Source organism: Corvus moneduloides, chromosome 16 (genome assembly GCF_009650955.1).
Source record: "Corvus moneduloides isolate bCorMon1 chromosome 16, bCorMon1.pri, whole genome shotgun sequence".
In the NCBI taxonomy this organism is placed as follows: Eukaryota; Metazoa; Chordata; class Aves; order Passeriformes; family Corvidae; genus Corvus; species Corvus moneduloides.
The window spans coordinates 397,564-417,532 of NC_045491.1; the positions used below are offsets into that span (position 1 = coordinate 397,564).

General features: G+C 45.5%; 3 protein-coding genes across 10 annotated transcripts in view; 1 reads left to right on the top strand and 2 right to left on the bottom strand.

Annotated features, from left to right (window-relative positions):
* MYH11 (myosin heavy chain 11) overlaps nt 1–5,165 on the bottom strand; it is a 55,615-nt gene extending 50,450 nt beyond the window's left edge. For all 4 annotated transcript variants that reach the window (XM_032125423.1, XM_032125422.1, XM_032125424.1 and 1 more), the window contains exon 1: nt 5,069–5,165. The gene's annotated coding sequence lies outside the window, so the exon portion shown is untranslated. The remainder of the gene's footprint in view (nt 1–5,068) is intronic.
* Nucleotides 5,166–10,551: 5,386 nt separating this feature from the next.
* CEP20 (centrosomal protein 20) lies at nt 10,552–15,335 on the bottom strand. Of its 4 annotated transcripts, none has more exons than XM_032125435.1 (5): nt 14,845–15,328; nt 14,210–14,407; nt 13,520–13,604; nt 12,516–12,658; nt 10,552–10,990 (listed from the first exon to the last, which is right to left on the bottom strand). In XM_032125435.1, exons 1-5 carry the CDS (start codon nt 14,870–14,872, stop codon nt 10,914–10,916), a joined length of 531 nt encoding a protein of 176 aa, XP_031981326.1. In that variant the 5' UTR covers nt 14,873–15,328; the 3' UTR covers nt 10,552–10,913. The 4 variants fall into 4 exon arrangements, with proteins under 4 accessions (XP_031981326.1, XP_031981327.1, XP_031981325.1 ...); XM_032125436.1 differs by having other exon boundaries at nt 12,516–12,655; nt 14,845–15,325; XM_032125434.1 differs by lacking the exon at nt 14,845–15,328 and adding an exon at nt 14,680–14,833 and having other exon boundaries at nt 12,516–12,655.
* A 2,872-nt stretch (nt 15,336–18,207) lies between these two features.
* The window catches only part of ABCC1 (ATP binding cassette subfamily C member 1), a 48,958-nt gene continuing 47,196 nt past the window's right edge, over nt 18,208–19,969 (top strand). For both annotated transcript variants that reach the window (XM_032126197.1, XM_032126198.1), the window contains exon 1: nt 18,208–18,396. In XM_032126197.1, coding sequence (XP_031982088.1) covers nt 18,349–18,396 — 48 coding nt within the window. In that variant the 5' untranslated portion in view covers nt 18,208–18,348. The remainder of the gene's footprint in view (nt 18,397–19,969) is intronic.

Sequence of the window (19,969 nt, forward strand, 5' to 3'; positions counted from 1 at the left end):
GGGCAGAAAGAGTCCTGCTGGCTGGGAAACCTGCTGTGCAGTGGAGCAGAGAGCAGAGCTGGGGAGGAGCTACAAAGAGCGTGTGCCCAAGGAAAACATCTCTAGGAGACAGAGGCTGTTTCATTTCCTTATTGAGAATGAATTTAATATTTACAGCATTCAAACAAACATGAATCTGGAGGGAGCTCGGAGAACTGACTGCTAAAGATGTCAAGCAGGACCCGTAAGCAGGACAATATTTGTAACGACCAAGCTCTGTGGTATGTAGCCAAATGGACACCCTGTGCTCTGGGAGTATCAGAGCTTGCTTTCTAAATATTTTTCCCTGAAGCCTTCCCACAGATTAAGGTTTTTTTGCAAGGCCACACTCTCTGAGGGGTCTGAGAAGGAAACATGGATCATGCAGAAGGTGGCATAAAGCTTAAAAACAAAACTAGGATTTTTAGAGGCGCCTAAGAAGGTTAGATGGTATCTCACTGAAATCCAGTGGAAATTAGATGCCCCAGCTCTTTAAGCTCCCTCGACAGTTTTGTCTTAAAAAAAAAAAAAAAGCTGAATGTGCTTGTTCTAGAGCCTTGCCTGGAAATCCCAAAGATGAAAATTCACCCAGGTAATCCATGAACATGCAATGTGTGAGGGAGGCCCTGGCAGGTTGGACTGGTGCACTGCCACTGGCCCTGAGCAGCGTTCCCCGCTGTCGAGGCTCTGGGAGGGAGCATCTGTAGGATGTGGCCCTCTGCTTGCTCCCAGGAGATTCTTGGAAGAGAGCAAGAGGAAACTATTTGACCTCTGTGTGGATTAAGGCAGAAAATGCTCCCTCGTTGCCAAGAGGGCTGGTAGAGCTGCACAGTTCCAATAATGGAGATGGTATTCTCTCCAGCTGAGCTCTCCCGCTGGTGGCTGCGGGGGGAAGCTGCTGGACAGGGGAGCCGTGGAAGCACTGCCCCATCTCCAGAGCTGCAGTTCCCAGGGCACGGGGCTCAGGGAGCAGCAGGAGCTGCCCTGGCCTCTCCCACTGCATTGGCAACAGGCAAGGCACGTTCTCTACCCCACTGCCCCAGCAGCATGGGAGGAAGGGCTGCAGCAGTGGAGACGGGGATTTCAGCCCATCCTATGCCCAGAAGAGAGCTATATAGCCATGCTGAAGCATCAGAAAGGTTGGATAGTGCTGCCTCTGGCTAAATGCCAGGTGACAGCAGCACTTTTATATCAATAGGAATTAGATACTGCTTTCAGAAACACCAAAAGTGAGACTGAACTGCAGAGCTGAGCTTCATGGGGTCAAATCCTGCTATTCTGAGGCTGCTCACAGAAAATGATGATGGAAATCAAACTGCCAAATCATCCTGACCATCTACCTCAAAAACCCAACTGCAGCTAAAACTGTTGGCCTGCTACAAAACATGTCACAGTGGGACATCCCAGAGGTTTGTCTGTTCTGTTGCCTAAGGATCAAGGAAAAGTTCCTTTTTTTGTTCCATGCTAAGTCAAAAACATCTTCCACAGATTCTAGCATGAAACTGAGAGCTGGTCTGTGTCTGTTTGACTAAGTTCTCCTACTTCTTCCTGCACATCCATAGCAAGGTGCAGAAAAGTTTTAAATTCAATCTTTTTCAAAGCAAGATCCACTTGGAAGGTATATAAGGTGGAGTGAACTGCAGAACTTGGAAATACAGGTTCTTATCCCCTAGCTCCAAGCACTAGGACTAGTTTGGGTATGGTAAGAATAGATCCCCTACAAGAACTAGTGAATAGACAGTCTGAGCTGGATCCCAAAACTCCTCTGAAACACAATGAGGAGAAAATGTGGATTTATGTGAAAAGAACTGTTCGTCACTGAACCTCTGGAATCTAAGGATAAAGTTTTAGCAGCTTCTGACTACCACTGTAGTAAAAAAGGAAATGCAGTTAGGAAGTGTGGATTAATGGCTAATAAAAATGTATTTATTAATGTGCACTATTCATTTTCATTATAAAGGAAGGTTTCTGAATGGAAGGGGTAAAATATAAGCTCCACAAACTCAACTAAATTTGTCCTAGTGAGGACTAATGAGCTGCTAATGAGATGCTGAAGCTTTCTGATTAATAATTGGCAGTATATCTTCTGGTCCATCTCTGATCAAGACTGTACTGCACTGGGCCAGCATGTGCTTGAAACTGGGGAAATGGGCCAAGGTGAAAGACTCCTTACTGCCTGCTGAGAACATTCTCTGGGAAGGCAAAATTTACCCTTTAGCCAGTTCCTGTTTCACCCATAGGACTGACTGAGAAAGTGGAGACCCCTATCCATGTGCAAGAGGTGGTAGGAGGTTCTCATCCATTTAGCCCAAATCACATACAAGAGTATACACTTTTATACCCAGAGGTGAGTTATCCTGAGAATGGGAGGAGGAAGAGCAATCACAAAAATACCATTGATATGAAGTTTCTTGCCTTAGGTGCCAAATTACACCTAACCTGATTCATTTGTTGTGCTAGCCCCCAAACATGCATGGATATTTCCACAGCTCACTCTATTCCTCTGTCTGCTGTCCCACTGTGGAGTTACCTGGCTGTCTTCACTTTCTCTTCCCTTTTCATGTTAATGACAGAAGCTGAATGCTGTCTTTATAACTAGTTTATCCTGAGTATATTATTTCAAGGATGAAATATAAATATTTCCAGGAAGTGCACTTTAATTAAAAGGTTATTGGCCAAGCAGAATTACCTCCTGAGTCAGAGCTTGGAGGGACTGCTTTTCTCCCAAGGGAAAGATAAAGGACATTTCTCCCTTCTTCTGCAGGATGTGCATGTCAACATAAAGCCTTATCACATCTGTACAGGGAATAATTATTGCAACAGAGGAACATATAGCCAATTATTTTCAAAAATCAAGTCCTGCTCTCATGAGCAGTTTCTGATAAGAGTGGAGCAGTAACCTGCTGCTTGACTCAAACTGCATTTCTTGGGCTACAGTAATTCTTGGCTACTTTCTTTCCATGTTCCTTATCTTTTACTTTTCCAGCACTTAACTGAATCATCCTACTGAGCACTGCTTGGAAAAAAAGATAATCAAAAGATAATCTAGGGGTGAATCCTAGCCTTGTGACCTTCATTTGGGAACAGGATTGACAGCTTTATCATGAGCCCTGCTATCAATCCCTCCTGGCCTTTCACCTTTCCTCACTGCAGAGCTTTTCATCTGGAAATGGAGGTACCATCAGTTTGGGGTTTCTTTTTTCGTTGGTTGGCTTTGGTTTTTGTTTTTCTTTTCTGTAATGCATTCTCCATATATTTCAATCAAATTATCTGTAAGTGCCTCAGTTGCAATAAGATCTTCTCATCTTTCTTAATGTGAATTATTACATAACTCTGACTAAACATTTGATTTTCTAATATTAAAAAGAAATTGGCCCTAATTATTGCCTGTTATAAACTGTAAAAATCAGAAAGGAAGGAAAAAAAGGGATAGATTCTCTTTATCTAGAAAATACCAGCTATTTCAAATTCCTGTAGATGTCACTCTATTAACTAAATCAGATTCTGTATATTGATTAGAATTCACAAATAATCCATAATTTAACTAGACTTTGCACAACTTGGAAAGCTATCTAGCTCTTGGTTTCTCCTAAAATTAACATACTTAGAAGCCAACAGATTTGCAACTAATAAGTGTCTGTGATTTCCAAAGCATTGGGATCTCTGCATACATCCCCACGCTGCCTTTTATGGAGATGTTCTGCTCAATACTCGCCGTTCCACAAAAATGTAATGATAACAAATTCAAAACAAATACCTTTTAGGGACTAGTGTGTCAATTGCCAATGAGATAATAAAATTCATTGTTTACATCCAAGCGAACACAGCCAGAGCAGAATCGGGCATTAAACTGAAGTGACAACCTAATTAGAGCTTTGTTCTCAGGGGGTTCATCTGTTCAGCCCCTGAGTGAGTGGCTTGAGGGAAGGGGGGAACTTGAGGAGCTCAGCAAATCAGTCCATCCAGACAATCCTGCTGCAAACTGCCTGTCAGGGCAAAGCTTGGAGTGAAGGACAAGGTGGGCTTGTTTTTCAACAAGTGTATTTTAGAGAAGATTTTACTAAGATGTATGTATTAAGTAATAATGACAAGCCTTCTGATTTCCCTTATATTGAAAATATCTCATGATGCTTCTTAATTATGCAAACATATATGCCTTTCACATAAATATCAACATTTTTATAGGTGTGCATGCACACAGACCCGCGCACACACACACACACACACGTATGTGAAAGAAGCCCGCGAACCTCTGGGATGACACTGAAGCTGCTTTCTGCACTGCCATCTACTGTCGTCTTAACTTACTTAACGGGATTTTCTTAGAAGTTGGTTGCTTTATTTTCCCTTTAAAAAAAAGGCATGCCACCTTTGAAATTCGTGTAGTTCAGTAAATTATCAGATTAGTTTTGCTTAAACTTTGTTCCCAGCATATTAAAAACATATATATGTAATGCTGGGGCATTTACATAAAAGTGTTTCCATTCCTTCTAATTTTTAAGCATTTTTCCTGTTTACAGAACAAGTTACTGATGAACTGATTATTTTATTTGGTTGCACTTTCTTTCAGCAGTCCTTAATTAGGACTAAGAGGTTAGGAACACTTAGAGAAGATCAGCAGCTCAGGTTACCAGGCTTTTTCATTCCCAAACGCCCGTGTGGTGGTTACCTGCAGCAGGTACCTGTGACCGCCTGCACCGCCCTGCACCTTGCTGCCGGCTCAGAGAACGGCTCCTTCTCTGCAGCCAGTGTCTTTCAGCCTCGACCCTGCAATGGTGGTGTTAGCAGTGACTAGAAGCAGGCTAGAACATCTGTGCACACTGTCAGGCATGCACAGTCTCTATGCATTTTAACCAGAACCAAACCAGTAACACACAAACCGGGATAAATCGTCTGGGCGCGTCTGATCGGTCTGTTCCCATGCCCAGGTTAATTCTCTGAGTGTGTTCGCAGAGCAGTGTGAGAGTTAACTTGCCAGACTACCCAGCCCAAAGCGTGTGAGCCCCCAGCCCAGTCCCCGGCAGGGACCTCACCCCGCCGTGGTACTCACAGGTGTCCAGTTGTGGGAGCGGAGTGAGTTGGAGGTACAGCCACCAGCCGGGACAGCCCAAGTCCTTGCTGCCTTCGCAGCCTCCCTATATAGAGGAGGAGAATCTTGTCAGTGGGGAGGGGCCCTGGAAACCACGTCCTGCTGGAAAATCCTTTTGGTACCTGGCTTAAAAAACACAGCCTGAGCCAAGGACCTCGTTCCCAGCAGGGCCTAACCCTAGGCTGTGGCCCCTGCCCTGAGCCACTTTTTAGGGAAGCAGGCTGGTTCTGGCTTTCAGAAGGGTGTATGAAAGGGGTGCCCCCAACTCACAAGTTCAGGGTTTCACCCTTTTCCCCTGCTGTTTGACAAAGCAAATGGACCTTTAACTCCTTCCTGCCTTGCCAGTATCCCTGCCCCTCGTGGCCCCGTGCCTAGAAGGGCAAAGGGCAGGTCATGGGCCCGTGTGGCACAGGATGTTTCCCACTGACCCACTGTCAGTGCATTTTGTTGGAGCTATGTCCCTGAGTTCAGGGGCTGCTTGGGCAAAGAGGGTTATTCCTAACACAGCAGGGCTGTGTGGGTGGAGGTGGCTCTGGGTCTCCCTGTGTTTATGTGACATTTGGATCCTGAGGCTGGTTTAAGCCTCATTTGCCTGTGGGAAAGAAGAGGGTTGTTTCCCACCTTCCCAGCAGATTTGCCAGTTTCTTTCGTGATCCAGTGTGCAGCTCAGTTCTTGATAAAGGACTGTAAATACTTGCTCATGTATAAGAAATACCTCCCTGTGTCCATAAATGTAGGAGAGAAGCGGTGAAGAGCTGGGGGAGCACAGTCCCTGGGAGGCATGGACAGAACAGGGAGCAGGCACCGTGTGCTGGCAGGGAGAGGAGGACAGGGTGCTGGGAGCCAGACCTGCAGGGGTTAGGGAGTGATCTGGTCCTCATCAAACCTTCCTCACATCCCCCAAACCTTCAGTCTTCAGCTGTCCCCCCTCCTTCCTCCCCTAGTAGCCAACAGCCTTGTGCAGTAGGACCTGTGGATGGAGATATCCCAAAAAGGGAAAGCTAGGATCCTCTAGGAATTCCCATCAACGTGCCAAATACAAAATACCGAAACAACCCCCTCTCAGCAACAGACTAAATATGGTGTATACCCAAAGGATCAGAGCACAGGCCTGAGTGAAATTATGTCTCTTGACATCAACAGCCCTCTCTTCTTTGGAAAATAAACCATCCTGGGGAAGATGGATGGGGCTCATACAGGTCTAATCATCCTAAAAAAATACTTATGAGGGGAGGCTGGGCTAAAAACCTCTGCTGTCACTGAGTCAGGAACTTGCAGGTGTGATAGACCTGTAGCCCCTTCTAGTTCTGCCCAGTGGTGAAAAAATTTGGACAAAGAGGAGAGAGGGAAAGAGCCCTGGGGTTTCTACCCTGCAACATTTCAGAAATACCAGATACAGGGTCAAGTTTGGGCCTCAGCTGGAGAAGGCCAGATTTTCCAGGGCAGTGACACAGTGCCAGAGGTCACAGACTGTCCTGCTACAGGGAGGGTTGGTGTCTGCAGTGGTGTGGGGCTGCCATGGAGCCATGCAGAGCTTTCCAGGACCCTGCAGCAGCATATCAGACTTGTGCATGTGTGACTTTGTTGGAGCAAAGCCAAGGGAAATTATCACCATGACATAAATCCAAGAAACTTGTCCTTGTTAGCAGAAAGTTTGTCACAGGGCAGGGTCGTTCACCCTATTTTACTTTTTTCCCTGCAGTTTCTTGATTGCAAACTTAGCTTTTAATTAGAAACACAATGAAATGCAAGGGAATCCTCTGAAAAGTATGATCATTTTAACATTCATCAAAGTTATCCTAAGAAGTTCCTTTTAAACACATGCAGCTGTTTCACAAAACCAGACACATTAAAATAGTAGCTTAAAAAGGAGTGGAAATTATTCTGGCTGGTCTGCAAACCACTGCACACGCAGGCTTGCTGCCCGAGGAGGGTGTTTAACAGCAGCAGTGCTGGAGGGTGATATATGATGTGACATTAAATGGAGCTGGAAAGTCTAAAAAAATACTAGTGCTGGGACTGAAAGAGTTGCACTCTCAAGCCATGTGGGGTAGCAACTGTTAAATGTAAGCATGGCTTCCAACCTTCACTTAAAAGTTAATGTAAGAATATACTAATCTGATAGCCTGGTTGGGGGTTCCTGAATGTTGGGGTGTTTGTTTTAAACCAAAGTTGCCTCAAAATGAAAGCTGTGGATTCCCAGTGGATGATGAGTTTGTGACAAAAAAATAAGCTTTGTTTAAATCCCCTTGATTTGTTTATTTATGTAATACTTTTCTAGAAAAAAATAAAGTATTGGGCAGCCTGCCCTTAAATATCTCCTGACTGAATTTGCACTGTAAATATTGTGCTTGGGGAAAAGAAAGAGGACCCAAGAAGGAAAGAAGTGAACTTTTTGCTGCCTTACCATGGTGTAACCTGAACACAACAGAGGGGAAAAAACCAAAAGCACAGATGGTGATGTTAGTTTGTTAAATAATGTGTCAGGTAAGCAATTTTTGTTTTGTTTAAAAATGTTTTTGCTTAAGTTTTACCAACCATGTTTCTCTAACATGACAAATATAATTAGAACTGGTAATTATACTGGTGGATTACCACCTGTGTCAAGCTGTGCCCTTACAACAGGAGGGACAGTCTGTGACCAAGCCAGGACAATCAATCTTGAGGCAGTCTGATGAGGGAAAACACTCGCCAGCTGCTTGATGTTGAGGTTTGTGCTCAACACCGGCTGCAGGTGGTCGGGTGAAGTCAGTGAAGGGTGCAGGTCAGGTCTGAATCAGCTGCTACTGAAAGGGTCTCTTTGCAAGTGTGAACAAACCTTTCGGGTTTCTTTTCCTAAAGGTGATCACCCAAGGATAATCACTCCTCCGGAAAACTGATCCAGTGACACCGAGATTGGTGCTCAGGAAGGAAAAAGTAACCGACTCCTCACAGTGAGCTGATAAAGCTTTAAAAAATCTCTCCTGTGCAGGACAGAAACTAAAACCTCTGGAACAGCATGGCTGCCCTGGAGCCTAGAGACACAGTTTTCTCTCATTTGAGGAGAGAGCAAAAATTTGGTCTTAAAGAACTTTTTATTTTTAAAACTTGTGGGTTAAGTTCTTCCAAAGAGCTTTCCAGATCTGATATCCACACCAGACTTCACTGGCTCCTAGTCACCTTCACTTGTGATAATGTGCTTAGACAACAAACAGCCTCTTTTAATGGAATTCCCTCCGTAAAGCTCTTAGTTCATGTTCTGTCTCCAAGAAAATTCACAAATGCATTTTGCTATTTAAAGACCCTAAACTTCTATATGCTTTTATCTTTCTTTTTTAAATTTTCAGTTGTCAGTAGAAAGAATAAGGGCAGTTAATGCAAGACATCCCAGGCTGTAATTATTATGCAATTACGCAGCTTCTGAAATTGAGAAACTAATTTTTGTGTATGCTCACCTAGGTGGCAATTTCTTCTAAAACCTGAACCTGTGGCTCTAGGACTGTGACATATTTTGATCTAAATATTTATCTCACCTTAAAATTTTAAGGAATGCTAAGTGCATCCATATGGCAAAGATTTTGCAATTCCTCTTCACCTGGTAACAAGGCAGGCAGTCTGACATTCAGAGGACTTGCTGTTTGTCATCATCGTGAAAGATACGCTCATGTTTCATGTACTGTCAAGATAAATGGTAGGCCAATAATAATATGATTAGACCAGTATATTTTCATAGACGTATTTCAAAGCTTTGTTGTTAATAAATATCACTGGAAAAACACTTTAATTTGCCTTTAGTTTGCTTGTACAATGACTATAATTTGAAACAAGAGATTGTTTCAAAACCCCAGATGTGGGCTGTGAGGGTATTGGAGAATTAGATGAAATGCAAGTTGCACCTAGAGCAAACAGGCCAAATTCTACCCTCTGTCCCAGTGCAGTGTCTGTACAACGGGTGAATCTCCAGAGAAAACAGCCCAAAGATTCCCTTTGTTTTAAATGCATTTTGTCTCTGATTTCAGACATACACCTTTATGTCAAAGCTCAGTGAAGGACGCCTGTGTAGCAGCTTCCGCTTTCCTGACTGTGGACACAGGAGCCTGCTGAGCTGTGGGCTTGGGAAAGGGCAGGTACCAAACATCCCTTTGCCTTCTTCAGCCTGGGTGAAAATTGTGTTTAATTTCTACCACTAAAAATTAATTTCCCAGGGAGCTCCGTGGCACCTGGGCAGCACCTGAATGATCTATGGTGGGAAGACAGAAAGCAGAAGTAGTGGCTTTGGTTACACTGAAACATTTGCATAGCAGAGGATGTTTGAGCTTTTGTGCTTTCAGAGCCTTTCTCTTTGCCCTTGAAAAGACAATTCAGAATCCAAATATACGTAACAATTTGATCCACTGGTTCATGGAAAAACAGGTGTGTAGCACGGAACTTCTGGAAGACCAAATTAAACACTGAGGGATGGCTCTTCAGCTCAGTAGCTGAAGGTGACAGGGGCGTGAGCACAGAGCAAACACTGAGGGCACACACAGATTCCCTCGCCTGACCCAGTGGTCAGCTGCCACTGATGCAGAGCTGAAGACTTACAGATGGATTTGATTGAGGTTTATTTGCAAACACACGTCCTCCCCTCCTGGCAGCAGTCCTGAGACACTCACAATCAGCCAACGGGGAGCTGCCAGCACTGCCAGTCACACGAAGGAGATGAGCTCACTGCTGAGGCTTCAAATGGATAAATGCAGCCTCTCTGCAATTCCACGTTAGAGTACAGGCTGCTTGTAGAAGTAAAAGTATCCCTGCAATGCTAACTGGGTCAAACCAAGATAAAGGCAAAACGTCACAGCGTGCACAACCTGGGGTCCTTTCAAATTCACAAACTGTGAGTTCTCTTCCCTCCTCCACTGTACCATTTACCTAACAATAAAGATTTTTAAGGACCTGACTCTAGAGATTTATTTATACAAACCTCCTCTCAGTACCACTGGAAATATTTAACATTTATGCATTTTGTTAAAATGAAAAGAGAAAAAATAGATGTTACTTTTTATGTACCCCTGCAAGCTTGGCTTTTAAAATAAATTACCATTTCAAAACATGTAAATACCTTAGCTAAAAAAGAGTTCTGGGAATCTGTAATCTACTATCAACTTTATTTTTAGCTTTGCCTGACTTTGAGTTTCATGTTGTTTGGGAAAAAACGCCAGAAGTTCCTTCCCGTCCCATATACCCAGTGTTACACTGTACAATTTATAGCAACTCCAGATGGAAAAAACTTACTCTCGTTTGTTTGCTGGCATGAAGATAAATATAGTCCTCATTTCCAGAGAATTAAAAACAACTATCCCTCTAAATCACTTCAATCTTCTATTAAAAATTTATTTTTCCCTTATTATCTGAAAGTTGTAGCTTCTTTTTAAAATTAATTATTAAAATGTTTAGTTTGAACACTCTCAAACTACCACACAGAATAAAATAGAAAAAATTTATTCAAAAGCACAGGAAAAACACACAAAGATACAAGTGCAGAAATTGTAAGTTATTATATAAAAATTTATTGGACAAACCCAGTATATTCAGGTGCAATTTCTAGACACAGGATTCACTAATGTGACTCCCTAGACGGTTTTCCTTCTATCAGCACTGGGGAAAGAAAGAGCCTTGCCAACATTGTTTAAATTGACAGTAAGTATGACCTTGTGATGCTGTCTCATGAGTAGATGTTACAAGCTAAAATGGTCCCATTGGATTTATTGGAGGAATTTATGCAATGAAGAATGTCCTAAATTAAATCCGACAGGCCCTGATAGGAGAAATTAGCAAATGAAAGATATCATCTCTTTATACTTCGTAAAATAAGAGGCTCTTCGATGCTCGTGCCAGCCATCCTTCCTGGTTCTGGAATTCTGTCTGAAAACGAAACAGACAAAAATATTCTCATGCATTTGGAGGACCAAGGTGTGAGTACTATCTTCTACTATTGTCAGCTTTGATACACCACATCATCATAGAGAACCCAGGCAATTTTACAAATGAATGTTTCCATGAAGCTTTGCATCACTAAGATTAGATTTCCGACAACTTCCAACTCAGCTGTACTGAATGAGCTAAAGAAACACCATATTCCACACCTTTTATCAGGATCCCCAGCCTGCTGGAATACTCATACATCTAAATAAGCAAAAGCAAGTTAGATGTTAAATAGGAGACTTGGCAGGTTGAGTTTATAAATGGACTTGACTACCTGAATATGCAGCCTGATTAAAAGAGCTGGATAATTAGTATTTTAAACCCACTGCCTTTAGGTCTCCACTAATATACTCAACAAACACATGCAGAAAGTAATTTCAGAATATATTGACTTAAGGTCCAAAGCCTTAAAACTTGCATGGTTTTTTGTGTTTTAAAAGCAATATGCAGTTGTGTCTTATGATTAATCCTGACTTCTGTAACTAACAGTAACCAATTAAATCTCCATGTGAAGTTACATTGGAGTCAACAGGGCAGGGTGATCCTGCAGTCAGTAGAAACAAAAGTATACTTTAAAAACAATTCTCCTATATACTCAGTTTGTTTTAAAACATGGAGAAATTTCTGATAGGAATAATTGTTTTCTAACAAGAAGTAATTTATAGCAGTTTTGGTATGGAAATTTTGTTTCTTCAGCCCCCTCTTCTGGCAGAAGAAAAGCAGCACTGTCTCAATGAATTAACTGTTAAAAACTGTTAGTACTTCTCACACTTTTTAGATGTCAGTAACATCTCAGGCCTCATACTTTTGAAATTTTTGGATACAAACCAAATGGTTCATAGTATTAACAGGAGAATAATAAATTTTCACAGTAAAAAATGAAGCAATATGCCAAGCAGACTCTTTGAAGGAAAAAACTGGACCAATGAACCTTTTCATTCTCTACCTTAGGTGGTATTAATTGTAACCAGTCTGAAAGCAGACCAGAGAGGGCAAATAACATTTAGCAGTGTTTACTACAGAGCAATAAACTTTGGGCTTAAGCTTTTGTGGCAAATGGGATATGAATTAGGTTCTCAGAAAAGGTTTATGCCCATATAAAGAACTGACAGCTAAAGAGTTAAGAACTTTCTAAAGAAATTAGGTTAGACCAGATAAGAAACAGAGATATGCCCACTATTGAATATATTTTATTGAGACTTTTGGTTAAAATCTTGTATTAAATTGCCAATGTAGTGAGACTGTCTTTAGCTGACCCTTTTCAGATTTGCAGTAGTATAAGGGAGTAGAATTTGGCCCGTTGAACCTTTAGGGAAATGGCACATTTGGTGTCAGATGAACGCATTCCTTGCACAGAGGAGGAGGTACACTGTGTCCAGCTGCATGTTTATGCTTTTATAAGCATATGCATGGTATAGGAAATCTAGTCACAGATAAAACTTCTGCAAAATGACATTGCACCCACCTTTTTGATTTCTCTCAGTAGGTGGTTTGCCAAGGTTCTGCTTTGGATAATTCATCAAAGACACTTTTGGAAGGATATTCTGGGTACTTTCTTCTTTACCACCATGTAAGAAATGAGAGAGAATTCCATACAGGAGAGGTCTGCTTAAGGGAAAAATTACAAAAGTAGTCTGTAAAGTCTATGAAATACTGAGCATTAAAAATACACCTTTTACCCAGGAATTCTTAGATCTTAATATTTACTTCTACAATATGTACAGATGTCTTTAATGATTTAAAACACATTATGCCAAGTATCATTACATAAACAAGCACAGACCTAAGCTCCCCCTGAACACCAACAGTCCCCTAAAAATCTCAGACTAAGAGACACTCTCCACTGAACTCCAGCTCCAGGTGAAGAAATGGAGTGTGTTTAGCACAAGAGCAGAGATCCGCATTCTCATCCATGGATCAGAAGGACCCACACACTCACAAAAGATCAGACTTTGGTGGGCTATAGGCCAGTCCACCACAGTACATCTAAAACCTGGCTCTTCCTAAGCACCTGACAGATTCAGACAGCATAAGCTACAGAGAATGCTGAACATGTCTGAACCTGCTTCAGCCCTCAGTTCTTTAATGCAGTTGTATTGGAGCACTGTGACTTTTTATCTAATCTCAAAGTAATCTTTTTATTGCTCCACACAGCAACTCACAGATATGCAAAGAGCAAATCTACTTTCTGTAGAAAGCAGAATGTACTGGTAAGAGAGTTGTGTTCTGGCGTGCAAGGACACTATCTGGGGAATGCCACCGTGTTGGCAGAATTCAGTGTTAGTCTGGAGTATGTCTGAAAATGGCCCCATGTTTGGCATCATGAAGCTGAATCCAGCACATCAGAGCAGGAGTGGGATCAGCCACATTTCAGTTGGTGAGAACATTTATATGTGATTTATAATAACGCTGAAGAGAAAAATATACTGGTATACAGAATATACAGTACATTCCAAAATTCCTCCTTACACTGATTTTCCACTTGCATCTTCAACTATATTCAGCTCTTTGGCAAGAAATTCTCTATCCAAGGGCACTTCAGGCTGGCCGGATTCTGGGAAAAAAAATCCCTGAAATTCTTAAGACTGGTAAGAAAAATGCCACCAATTAACAGAAAACTTCAAAAGAGCATAAGAGCACACACCTCCCCTTTAGACTATTAATAACTAACAGTGTATTTTAATTCTAGGGAACTCACTTAAGCATTAGTGATTCATACATGTAAAATTTACGAGGACATTACAATTTTTATCTTCATCCTAAAAGAATCTATGGAAAATATTAAAGAAGTCTTACAGCAGAAAGATAAATTCATCAGGCAAACAACTCTTTCTCTAAACTACTACTCTCAGACATTTCAAGAAGTTTGAGTCGGCAGGCTGTTATCAAGTTTTCTTGCTCTTGCATCAACTACTCTGTCAAACAACGTACCTCAAGGGTAAAGGAGCAGAGAGTAAGTTTTCTTGAAAACTAATGGAATGATTTGGCTTAATGCTGCAAGTAGAACTGTGGAGAGGTCGTTTGTACCCTATTAATTGCCAAGGGAAGACAAGATTATGTAGCTTGTCACGCTTACTAATTCCATAATATCAATGGAATTATTCAACCAAACAATCACTGATTACTATTACAGTGATGACACAAATTCATTGCCAATACCTGCTGTCAGAACAGATGCTGTGTATTTGTACTTGTTGTACTCCAGGTATTCCCGAATGAGTTCATTGATCAGGAGGTTCTCCCGGGACAGCGTCGGCCGCGGCTCGCTCTGGTCGTCCAGGGCATTAAACACTTCAGCTCTGATCCTCGCTCTGATTTGGGCAAGAGCTCCTCTTTTTTCCAGTGTGTCCTTTAAAACTATCACCATAAAAAGACGCGTTAATTTAAAGGCAAACTCATTCAAGCAGCAGCATTAATTAGCCCCGATGCGAACAGAGCTTTGGCGAACCCCAGTGCAACAGCGATAAGGCATCACACCTGCGCACGTGCCAGCACCCACCAGGCCAGGCACGTCACAGACAGAAGTCAAGCCTTCGGAGAAGTCACAAATACATTTCTTTTAAATCGCAAGCATACATTCTGGCAATTTAAGAAGTAGAATGTTACTGCACCAAGATGTGTTTAAGTACAATGAAATACAGCCCACGGTACACGAGGGGAGCAGCGATGAGGGACGGCAGTCCCCATTTGCGCCCGCGGCAGCTCTGACGCCCATCCAGGTGGCCGCGGGCCGCCGGGCCGCCCTCCCGGTGGCCCCAGACAGCGCCAGCGCCGGCCCCGGCCCCGGCCCCGACCTGCTTTGAGCTCCGCCACCGTCGCCATGACCGCGCCGGGACCCGGATGGCGCCGCGCACACTGCGCAGGCGCGGGAGCGGGCGGGAGCGCCCTGAGGGGACGGCGCGGGGTCGGTGGGAGCTCCCGCAGGGAACCCCCGCAGGGAACACCGCGGGGCCGGGGCGGGAGCGCCCTGAGGGAACACCGCGGGGCCGGGGAGCTCCCGCAGGGAACCCCCGCAGGGAACACCGCGGGGCCGGGGCGGGAGCGCCCTGAGGGAACACCGCGGGGCCGGTGGGAGCTCCTTCAGGGGACACCGCGGGGCCGGTGGGAGCTCCTCCAGGGGACACCGCGGGGCCGGGTGGGGGATCCGCGCTGCCCGCTGCCGGAGCTTCCGCCCGGCCCCTCAGGGAACGGGAGCCGCAGGGGATCCCTTTGCTGCCAGCGGGCAAGGTCGTGCCGGATGGAATAACCAGCATCAGCAGCGCCTCCGTGCTGCCCATGGAGCTGCCGCTCGCTGTCCTGCTGTGCCCGCCCGCAGTCCAGCCCTGCCAGCTGGGCGGAGTGCCAGGGTTGCCGTGCTTTCTCCTTCTGTAATTTCAGAGGTTGTCAAAGATTGGGGAAGGAAACATGGAAAATGAGAGAGAATTTCTCCCGTGTGTGTGGCGGAGGAGTTTTGTACCGACAGATGTACCGTCGATTAAAAGGACTCGGCAAAGATGAGCTTCTAATGAAAAGGACTTGCCAAAATGTAACTGTATATGGCGTGTTTTGCAAACTTGAGGATCCCTGGCGTGTCTGGAGGCTTGTGTGTGTGCTCCGTGTTGCTGCGATGAGTCAAGAGTGTTTATTTTGTCAATGCATTAAGTATTTCCCAAAGGAAATGCAGTCGGCGTGGGTGAACAAACTGGGTTTGCCATGGTCTAGATAGAGCAGCCTGCTGGGGCTTGTAGGAAAATGTGAGTCGCCTTAGGCAGTAAAGCCCAAGACTCACAAGACTTAAGTGTGGGGGGTGGGGAGGTTGGTAGGATTGTTGTGTTTGTTTGTTTTTTACATTTCCTCTCAAAGCAATGTTTATATGACAATCTTCCAAAGCATCTCTGGTAGAGGTCAATAAATAAAATTTAGGAAGAGCAGAAGTGATGGTGAAGTCAATGTGTTTCCTTAGCCCAGCAGTCGCTGTCAGTGAGTCAGAGCAGTGCGTGCCCCTGGCCACCCTGAGCCTGCTGCCCGGATCCCCAGGGCGACTCCGGGGACAAACAGCTGCTTATGTTTAATGTTACGGCATTTTCACAGTCTAAACATGTTTCTCCGCATCCTTCCAAACTTCTCCGTGACGTTGTGAGTCACTCTTCTATCACACCTGATTTCCCATTGATAAGTTGTTGCAGTTTTCCACACTGTATTTTCTGTCCTGCTTCAATTTGTATCCTACAAAAAAAGGTTCATATAGAATTTTGTGTGGTTCTTTTTTCTGCTTGCAAGGGAATTCCCTTTTAAAACAAGATTTCAGTTTCTATTTCTTGTATTAATCTGTGTTTTAAAAGATGCTGTTACAACAATGGTTTGTGAAATCCGTGTTCAGTGACTTTCTGGTACTCTGAGACCGTGGTTCTGTATCTCTGCAAGTTTGGCCTTGTGTCAGCTCTGGTTTTTCTCCTCCACAATAAATATTTTGAGTCCATTACATTTTTCTTCTGAACTCTTCTGCTTCCTCTCACATTAATTATTTACTCTGTATTTTGACTTTGCTTTGGTTTACAAGGAAATAGAATTAATTGGAAGAGAACTAGTTTGAGGTGGAGATCCAAGTATCGTTATTTGAGGAGAAACATCATTAACATGGAGCATGATGACTGGTGACATTGGGACAGTGAAGCTGAGAGAAAAGTATTTAGGATGTGTAACTTAAATTTTGTTAGTCTTTTAGCTTACAATAATATCTTGAGAAAAACACATGTAGGTAAAAATGTAGTTTTCTAGAAACTCCTCACTTCATGCTTATTTACTGTCTTCTGCATATAAAAATAAAGGGAATCATACTTGAACATTCAGCTGTTCTCTTGCAATACTGTAAAGATTTTAACATGTTATGAACTAAGGCATGGGTTAAACTGACAAGCTCGTAGAACTTCTGACACCCAATGTGTGTGGCTTGATCTTTCTGTGATGATTCTGCTCCATTCATCAATGCAGATGTGCCCAGGGTTGGGCTGGACGCAGCTGCTGCTGCTCTTCGACCTGGCACCCTGAGAATGTGGGATCCAGGGGGACAGACCAGAAATAGTGCAGCTGGATGGACAATCTGGCCACTACCAGCACAGCTCTGAAACTGCAGCTCTGAAAGTGCAGGTGAGTAAAGAAGCAGTCTGTGATAGACTTTTGGTATGTGTGATGCCTGCTTTTAAGTTATCTGTTAAACAAATGAGACCTCTTTTTAACAACTTTGTTACCATAATTGCCCTGGATGGACAAAAGCATTTTAAATTGACGTTTGTGTGATTAAAGATTTTTGATGTTACTGTAGAGTACTATGTAACCACCCTGCTATTTCCTGCAGCATATGATGCGATTCCTACATACGTACCACCATACTCCAGCTGGTCTATTCTGGTACAGTAGTCAGGCGAGCTGACTGGATTTAACTGATGCATTTTAAATAGGATGTGAAGAGTGCAGCATGAGACACAGCCCAGCGCAACCACAGGGCTGTACAGTTAGCTCAACTAGTACGTATTTTGATGCAAACCTGGCTGTGGATGTAGTTGTTTTGGTTCTGTTCATGCTAGTCAACTTGAACTAGTTTAGGGCATGAAACCAGTGTAACTGGTTCACGCTGAGAAGTGAGCTATATGAAGGTGAGCTTAGGCTTTCCCTGGGGCCTTCCCCGAGGACGGTGCCTTGGCTCAGTGCCGCGGGGCCCGGGTGCCAGCGGGGCACTGCGGTACCTCTCCTCGGGGGAAACGTGGGGACCCTGTACCCAGGGGCCGGAGCAGTGCCACGGAGAGGGGGATGCCGTCATGCCCGCCGCTGGCTCCGGTCCGGTCCGGCCCGGCTCGGCGGGCAGGTCCGGTGCGGGTAGGAGGCGCAGGACCCTGGCTGCCGGGCAGGCGGGCGCGGCTGCGGTGCTCCGAGGGCAGCGATTTCGCCCCGGGTACGCTGCCGGGGGCGCGGGGCATTTCTGCGTTGAACAAAGGCACGCGTTGGGCTCTGGCCGAGGCCCCCGGGCCCGTCGTCCGCCCCGGATGGGGAGGCGTTGGTGGCCCCGCGGGACGCGCTCACCCCCAGCGTTGCGGGCGCAGCCCCCGGTGCCCGCACGCGGCACCGCCCGCCCCCGCCGCACCGAGGCGGGGCCGCGCAGCGCGGGCGGCGGCGGCGACGGGCTCGGCATCCCCGTGACGCGGAGCGAATCAGGGCTCCGAGCTGGCGCTGTCGGCCCGGCCCCGCCCGCCGCCGCCCGGGCACGGAGAGTTGCGGACGGGGAAGCGCTGCTGCGGGAGCCCGCGGTCGCGTTGCCGCGCCCCATGGGGATCGAGAGCTTTTGCAGCGTGGGCGCTTCCGAGCCCTTCTGGGTGAGCGGCGGGATGGGGCCGCGGCGGCGCGGCTCGGCGACGGCTGCCGGTGTCGGCACGGAGGGATGGCGGGGAGCCGGGTGGGACGGGGATGGTGGCGGAGCCCGAGGGGGCTGCGCCCGGCAGCGGGGCAGCGGGAGCCTGCGGTGCAGGCGCTCCCCCGGGCAGGGCGCGGGGGCTGCGGTGCGCCGCGGAGCGGCCCCGGGCCGGCGGAGGGGCCGGGCCGTGCCGGCGGCTCGTGGTCGCCGCCTGGGCGCGATGTCCCCACGGCCGGGTCGCGGCGGGTGCTGGCGCCCCTCGTGCGCGGGGTTTCCGGCAGGGAGATGCTTGGAGGGGGAAACTGGCGAGGGGGTGCCTGCCCGGGAGACTGGGAACGAGTTCCCGAGTGGCCGGAGCAGGTCTCTGCCCACGCGTTTGGCCGCTCGGCCGCGTTACTCGGGGCCGTGCGGGTAACAACAATAACGGTGCCTGACGGCTGCCGTCACACGAGAGCGGTGCCCGCTCTGGAGGAGGCCACAGACACGCTTTATGTAGCTTTATCGTATGCTTGTACAGCAGTATTTTCGCTCTTCCTTCATCAAGAGTGGTGAGCGCAGGTGCTGTGTGTGAGCTGAAAGCCAGCTGAGCCCAGGTGAGCGATGTGGGGACGTTGCGATGGGGTCTTGCTCAGCTGAGACGCGGGTTCCTGTGCGGTGCCCGCGGGTCCTGGCAGCAGCGAGGCACCTGGGAGAGCAGGACCGGAGTGAGAATTCATCTCAGGAGCAAACCGGTTGTATGTAGAAGGAGGTTGTGTGGAGGAAGGGAAGAGCTGGAAGTTGGGAAAACTGAAGGCAACATAGGGGAAAGAGCTACTTGTGTATTCATCAGATATTTGCGAAATGGTTTTGAGCTAATGAGCTGCCTTACTAGTTAAAAAATTAAATAGATGTCTCAACAAATACCACTGTACTGTTTGTCTCAAGAACCATTAGGGTATTACTGAACAGATATTTTTAAAATCATCAAGACTAAGGCAGTTAGTTTTTTCCAACTGATCAAAAGTGACTCGGCTGACCTACTTTTACATTGCTTATACTAATACCACTTTTCTCCTATTTCTCAGCTTTTTCAGAACTGGCTAAATTATGGGTTGTCATTATGCATATTTTTTCTCTCCCCTGGAATGAGACTTTTCATTTGAAGGGCTAAGAAAATACATGTTTCAGAATTAGTTTATGGAAAAACTGACTTGAGAGAGTAGTAGGATTGTGAAAAAGAGCTGCCAGCTCATACTTTGAGCTGTGGAATTGTAACATCAGGTAGACACAAGAACTACAATTAGGATGTTGGAAGCAACTAGTTTATATAGGATTTCTGACAGCAGATTCCTTTATTAGGAAAACTGTTCTCATGTATATTACAGCCATTTCTGGTGTTTTTGTAAAAACTACTCCATACATTTTTTCCACTAGTTGCACTGATTCCCAATGGTTTGCGATTTGTCATCCTTCTCCAGATCACATGGACTCTGCCTTTAATTTCTTCCAGCTAAAGATCCTATGGGTGTGGTTTGATTTCTGGATTCTTCGAATCC